The sequence below is a fragment of the Centruroides sculpturatus genome, unplaced genomic scaffold (genome assembly GCF_000671375.1).
Source record: "Centruroides sculpturatus isolate CEXI.00-Female unplaced genomic scaffold, Cexi_2.0 scaffold452, whole genome shotgun sequence".
NCBI classification, from domain to species: Eukaryota; Metazoa; Arthropoda; class Arachnida; order Scorpiones; family Buthidae; genus Centruroides; species Centruroides sculpturatus.
Genome location: NW_019384638.1, coordinates 47,135 through 54,516, shown reverse-complemented (window position 1 = coordinate 54,516; position 7,382 = coordinate 47,135). Strand labels below are relative to the sequence as shown.

The 7,382-nt window shown below is 30.2% G+C and overlaps 1 protein-coding gene across 3 annotated transcripts in view; it reads left to right on the top strand.

The window, feature by feature from the left end:
* Nucleotides 1-1,931: 1,931 nt before the first annotated feature.
* LOC111625898 (AP-3 complex subunit sigma-2-like) overlaps nucleotides 1,932-7,382 on the top strand; it is a 38,091-nt gene continuing 32,640 nt past the window's right edge. For all 3 annotated transcript variants that reach the window (XM_023369156.1, XM_023369155.1, XM_023369154.1), the window contains exon 1: nucleotides 1,932-2,134. In XM_023369156.1, coding sequence (XP_023224924.1) covers nucleotides 2,066-2,134 — 69 coding nt within the window. In that variant the 5' untranslated portion in view covers nucleotides 1,932-2,065. The remainder of the gene's footprint in view (nucleotides 2,135-7,382) is intronic.

Sequence of the window (7,382 nt, the reverse complement as noted above, 5' to 3'; positions counted from 1 at the left end):
TTTATCAGTAATATTCGGTCACTCACCTTTGTTCTATCGTCTTTAAGAGGGGGTGGAACTAGTAATGGCGCCGGGAAGTTAGATAACGCCAAGATGCCAACGAAAATAATAATTCGACTTTGCGAAATTATAAAAATTGTTTACTCGCTAAACATAATAAAATGAAACTACCTACGCTGATAAAAGGCCACGTGATTGACATTGAACGGTTTTCCTTAAGGCAAACACACATTCGTGGCACGTGACTTACAGCTGGTAGTTGTCAAATTCAAATACGTAAACAGGAAGAGTGTAGATAGTGCACTTCCGGATAATTTCATCGTAGGTACATAATTTCGTCATTCAAGAACACTTTNAGGAAAGAAAGCAAAAAGCAGTGAATAAAAAATTAGTGTTAAGTTATTTTTAAGTTATTGTTACATTATGCTATGTAAGTTAAGTTTTAGTATCATTTCCCTTCTCCCTCTCTTCTGTCACCAGTTTACATCTCCATCGTCGTCTATCCTCAAAGTTAAAGTGCAAATAAAACTACATTTTTTAAACAAATTATTATTCTATTATGGTTATTTATACATTTACAAATATAAAACGCATTTTTTAGTGTTTTCCTTACTATAATTATTATTATTTTTTTTAAATGTACTACTTAGCTTTAATTTGAGTGTGTTTTTCGTGTTGGAACGACTTATTTGGTTTTACGTGTAATCGTATGGGGAAAATGATTCACCTTACTACATTTTCATGATACGATCTCAGTTTCGGAACGGATTAATTTCGTATCCTATGGTACCACTTTAATAGAAAAGTCATGAATACACTAAGCCAGCTAGATTCAAGCGCATAGTTTTCATTTAGAAGTAGGTCTGCTAATTCTTTCACTGTAACTCTTTTTTTCAATAGCTTTCTTTAAATCAAAACTTGGATGCATGCAATTGCATTGGAATGATGGCGATAAATTACCTTTTGCCTCTGTAACATTGCTTATTTAAAAGATTGATTTCAGTGAAATTCTCATTACGTCTGATGAGTGAGTACGATAACGCATGGCTTCTAAGTAGTCATGTTTCTACCAGTAGTTCCAGAAGCCCTTAGTAGTTCTAGTAGCCTTTAGTTGCTTTGGGCCTTGCGCAGTTGCACAGGTTGCACAAATGGTCGTTATGTCATTGCTCACCAGCTAGCCCCTGTAAAAAATTTTTTTATATTATTTATAACAGCATTCAATTTATTCTATTTCTGTCAAACTTTTATTGTATTTATTCTATATAACATCATAGCAATTAATATACTGTATTATATTTGGTTTATAATATAATATAATATTGTTAATATAATTATATAAATATATTAATATCTGAAATCGTGCCTTTATTCTTTATTTTGTTTTCTAAAACAACAATAAGTATTAATTAAAAACAGTGGACATTTTTTTTATTTAATTTGTTTTTGTAGTTAATACATGAATGAAAACACATATTATTTTCATTCATTCAAAACATTACATAAATACATAATCTTTACTATTAGACAGACGGATGGTTGAGAGGCTAAGATGGCACCCTACTTTCTGGGGATCCCGGGATCACATCCGGACGGGTCCAGCAATATTTCGGCGTGTGTGTCGAGCCCCATCTCTCACCACCGCCTCTCCATTGTAAACTTGGCCTAACCGGTAATGGGTTTGGCCAGGTCCACAATGGGCGGCCGGGTGGTGAGTTACGGTGTCCGATATACTATAGAGAAAATTAAAAAATCATAATTCAAACTTAAAAAGTACAGTGTTAAAACACTAATATTGTAAATTGCGAAATTATTTTTAATATAATAATAAGATATATTTTTAAAAGCTTTTTCAATTTAGAAAAAAAAAAAAAAACTTAAATAAACTGACAATTGCAGGTGTCACTGTTAATTCGTTTTCCGGTTCACTTTGAGGAACGTTTCCGGTTGATTCTGCAAAGAGCTTCGGTATAGGTTGGTCATGTGCTAGCTACGGTAAAACGAAGATAATGTTCGGTTATATCAAACTAAATTTTATGTAATAATTAATTTTTATTAAACGTACATCATGATCAAGGCAATTCTAATATTTAACAACAGCGGAAAGCCTCGGCTTACTAAATTTTATCAACATTATGTGAGTATAAACAGTGATCAGCTGTTAGGTTATTTTCAATGTCGGAAAAATATTTATATATTCAAAATATATTGTTGTTATAAAAACTGCAACCTAAAACCAATATTAATAGAGAGTTTGGAACTTTTTTTAAGAGTCGATATTTTTTCATTTATATAATTACTTGAAAATTTTTCCAAATATATTTAATGAACTTAAATTTCTCTGAATTATATATAGTTTCATGGAAATTTAAAGCTATTTGGAGTTAAATTAAATATCTTATACGTATATTAAACAAACAATGCAGCATATATTACTTTAGAAAAATGTTTGAAAATGTATGGAAACAACTATTTGGTATTACCTCATGGATTTCTGACTCCATGTTATTATCTGTATTAAATGCTTAATTCAGGTAGCTAATTGTTTAAATTTTACCACATGGTTTTTGTCCTGCTTTGAGAAAGCTGATGCTTTCTCACAAATATAAGTCACTGTTCCAACCAAATATATATATTCAGGGGGTGCAAAAGTAGCTATACAGTTGTTATTATGGGAAAAAAACATACAGGGAGAAAATAGGAAGTAACATCACAAATAAGGAATACAAACTAATAAAAGATAATAAAATTAATAATAATGAACACCAAACATTTGTATTTCTCAGATTCTCAACTGTATACCTACTTTTCCACCTTCCTGTATATATATATGGAAACAATTTTGAATTTGTATTTACTTTATTACAGAACTAACTGTTACTTGCGACTTCTCCCGTGCAGATTTTGCAAGCGAACACCATTTATATTCAGTATTTCAACAACCATAGTAATTGTTATACAACACCTACCTCTGAGAATGATGAGAATTGCTGAAAATCAAACAAACTATTTTCAATTTGATCAATTTACTGGAACGTTTACAATCGTTCTATAATCGAACCAATATGCAGTAACAAATTCAAATTTAAAACGATTCGAACATTTGGTTAAAAATCAAAATATATAAAAATATTTATAACAATGCCTGAAATGTTGTCAATTTAATACACCTAAGTACTCAATGAAAATTGAACGCAGTTAAAAACAAAAAATCGCATCTAAAATAGTACAGTAGAAGCCATTCTTCCGGTTAAGCCTTAATGCTCTCTCTCTCCTCCTGCGGAGGAATTTTGAAAAATCCCTTCTTAGTGTGCATTTCCATGACATACCCTAACTGCGTACCAAATTTCACCTCTTTAGGTTCAGTGTTTGTTCTGGGCGATGATGAATCAATCAGTCAGTCAATCGGGACAAGTAATTTTATATATTTAGATTAATGATTGCATTTGAAATTGTTACTTTGAAGCAATTGCTACATAATTAGTAAATATTTTCTTTATTAAAAGTAATTTTAAAAAAAGAAAAAATTTAATTCTCTTACTTCTTTCTTGATTTGTAAACCAAAAATTTTTGGTACAATTTTCTGTTCTGAATTTCAATTGTCTGGACTTTCAGTAACTAAATTAACTATGCAAGTATTTGTAACATTATTTATTCATGCTGTAGTACACAGGTTCTCAAACTTATTTCGACCACCATCCACTTTAAGATTAAAAAAAATCTAGTGCCCCATATTTTTTAACTTATCTTTTTACATTACCATCTGTTGTGTAGCTTAAAAACAGTTATTGCAAATATAATGTTTAAACATGCATTATTATATGGATAGGATAGATAGGGTATGAACCATATCCTATTTCTGAGATCAAAGAATGTTTCAATGAGAAGAAATAAAACTCATATTTAATCATAGAGCCTTCTATTGCCCCCCTGAAAGCCTCCAGCATCCACAGGGGGGCATTATCGCTCACTTTGAGAAAGGATGCTGTAGTATATATGCATTTCAAATCACTATATTTTAGTGATTATTAAGTAAGAGAATTGCTTATACTCTGAATCCTAATAAAAGGAAAAATATTTATTTTTCATATGTTTCATGAATTTCTGTACATTAATATTATTTAATTTCAAATAAGAGGAAATTGACTTTATAGCAGAATAAAAAAAGGTTATTAAATTTAATTCATCATATTAAAGAAAAATTATTACATCTCAGTGTGCTAATAGTTTTTCTAGAGACAAAAGTATGAGAATGATATATTTATTAAAATGAATTTATGATAATTTCTTTGTATCTTTTGAATCATTTATATTGATTTTTAATAAGTTAACTAAAGCTATTTGTTAAATATGGAATATTTTAGAATACTTAACTACATCACACTGGGGTGAATATGCAAAAAGGGAGTGACTCACAATGACCAATTTACCGGAGTGCAGAAGATCGATATTTGCACTCCGGTTAATTGGTTCTTGTGAGTCGCTTTTTTTTATACATTTTAGAATAAAGGATATCAGAGATTCTAATATTTTAAAACTGACAGATTACAAAAATTATGTATTTAGATCGGATCAACATGTGGTTTTTAGTAATTGGATGTTCTTGTGGACTAGGACTTGTTACACTGAGGAACAAGTGGATAATTGCCCTGTGGGATGGTGCATTGGTAATTCGTTTAATGAATAAGGGCTGTTTAAGTGAATGAAATTGCATTGTAATAAAAAAAGGAAAACATTTAATAAATTTTACTGAAAGAATTTAAAAAATAGCAGTTTAAAAGTCTGGTCTGTTCCGAAAATAAATATATGGGTATATTAAAATATAAAACTGTAATGTCTGCTGAAGAGGGGGTTGGCACGAAATGCTGAGTTGTAGTGGCATGTAGAATTATGTTACATTAATTGTTTTAATCTGAAATTATGTGTTTTTCTTCCCTTAGTGTAACTAGTTCACAAGAATGCCCAAACTGACAAAGTATAATGTAAGTAATTAAGGACAAGTAAAATGGCAAAACCATATTTGGGACAACACTACGTCTAAGAGACTCACTACTAAGTGGAATCACTTTGATGCTTAAGGAGGGTCTCGTTCTCATTCTCCAATCTTCTTTGGTATCGCTACTTTTGGGCGCAATCGTTCAAACTTCGCCAGCCATGACCACGAGGTCGTCCATGATGCATTTTCGATGAAATTAACCTATCCAATTTCTAAATTTCTCTCCGTTGCGTGTCGGCCCGGATTGAATTTTTGTCGATGCATAACGAAAATTTCGTGTTTTTGAAAAAAATAATTGTGGCTATTGTATTGTCCAAAATTATTATTTTATTTTGCACAAACAATATACAGTTTAACCCAATTATAACGTCATCGGATGTAACGACAACCTAATATAATGGCAATTTTTTATCAATCCCACGATTTTACTATACTAGATAATGTTAGAAAACCTACTTGTATTGACACCCTGTTTTAATGTCATATTTGAAGCACTTCCAAATTTACGAAATTAGATTACAAATTTTATTTAACATAGCAGAAACTAAGTGTTCAGTCCTAAGATCAGAGTTCACTTCTTAGAATGACTGTGGGTGGTACTCTCCCCCACCTGACTTCGGTGGAGTAAAGTGCCTGTTTGTAGAAGAGGGTCACAATTTTGGATTTTATTTTGACTTGATTCTTGGTCCCCTGACTACCTACAACTCTGGATCTTTTTATGTGCAAATGATTTGGGCAAAATGATTGAGTGCCAAATATCAAATCTCGAAATGTACACCTTCATACCTCTATGCTGGTAACATAAAGCAGCAGTATGATTTTATAAACAAGACATAGTCTTATCAACAAGAGGATTCTAACTGTTGCTGCAAGTAGAACTTTTGGATGAAGTTTTTCCTAATTGATGGAAGGGGTAAGATAAACCAATTCAGTTTCCATCCTGCTCTCCTGACCTAAGCCTTTTAGATTTTTTTCTTGTAGAATTATGTGAAAGATCTGGTGTATTAAGAACATGTCACAGATATTGAAAACATTAAAAGGCTACAAAATAAACACAGTTGGAACTGTCACTCAGGATATGTTACATAACACATGGAGAGAGATTGAATATTCAATCATGTAAGAGTAATGCACTTATGGTGCACTTATTGAGATTTCTTAAGGATGAGAAATCCTTTTGCTTACCAATTAGGGAAAATTGTGTGATTGTATATATTTTCCTAAAATAAAAATGGGTTTCTTTTCTCAGAAAACCTGCAGTTCAATAACATCCAATGCTTGAAGTTTTGATTATAAAACTCAGAAATATTAAAGATATTATCATATGAATATCTTTTTTACTTCAAGTAATTTTTTAAGCAATGGATTCAAATTTATATGGAAATGTGTTCTGTCTCATTGAATTGAAATCTCAATCCATTTGGATCTTGAAACATTACAATTTTGTAAATGTGATAAAAAAATTAAAAGATTAATGTACTTAAAATTAATCTTTTAATTTTTTATATGTAATTAATAATTAATATGTACTTTTTAACATATTAATTAAAAATATAACAACACATGGCTGATAGCTGACTGAAACAATTTATAATGGATTCCCATTTTTGTTTTTTTCTGGTTAATTTTTCTAAAATTACTAAAATTAGATTTAATTTGCTGATATTCTTTCTGTACTGATACAAAATAAGAATAAATCACAAATAGGATAAAATAAATCAAAAGGAACTAATTTCTTTTTAAACAAATCCAACATTATATTTTATTTTACTAAAATTTAAAGATATCAATTATTATACATTATTGCTTGTATTATATTTTTAAATGTAATAAAAATAAATTTGCCCATCAATTCCTAAACCTTTAGTAATTTATTGACTCTCAGATAATTGACTAATACCCTCAAACATTTCTACCAAGTTGAGAATTCCTCCTTTTGAATATTAGTATATTATTTCTTAAACATTGCATTTTGATGGCTGGATGACTGAGTTAGTTAAGGCATCAACTACCACTCAGGATCTGAGATCAAACCCAGCAACCCTCATTATTCCTGGATAGTCTTCACAACTTGGTCATTTCTATTGTGGGCTTGGCTGATCCTGTGATGGATCTAGAGAAAAGGTGCTCTTAGTATCCACAAGACAAACAGAATCAAATATAAAAATAAAATACATTTTGAATAAATTGTAAAATGAATTGAAAGTTGAATTGTGAAGTTTTTCATTCAATAACAACAGTAAAGGGAAATAACAACAGTAAATGGAAATGGCATAGTTTTGAATTCATTGGCAGTATGCAAATTGAATTTATTTGTATGCAGATTTATCTCATGTAATTTTAATATGTAAAGTAAATACAAATAAATAAATTTCTATATATATATATA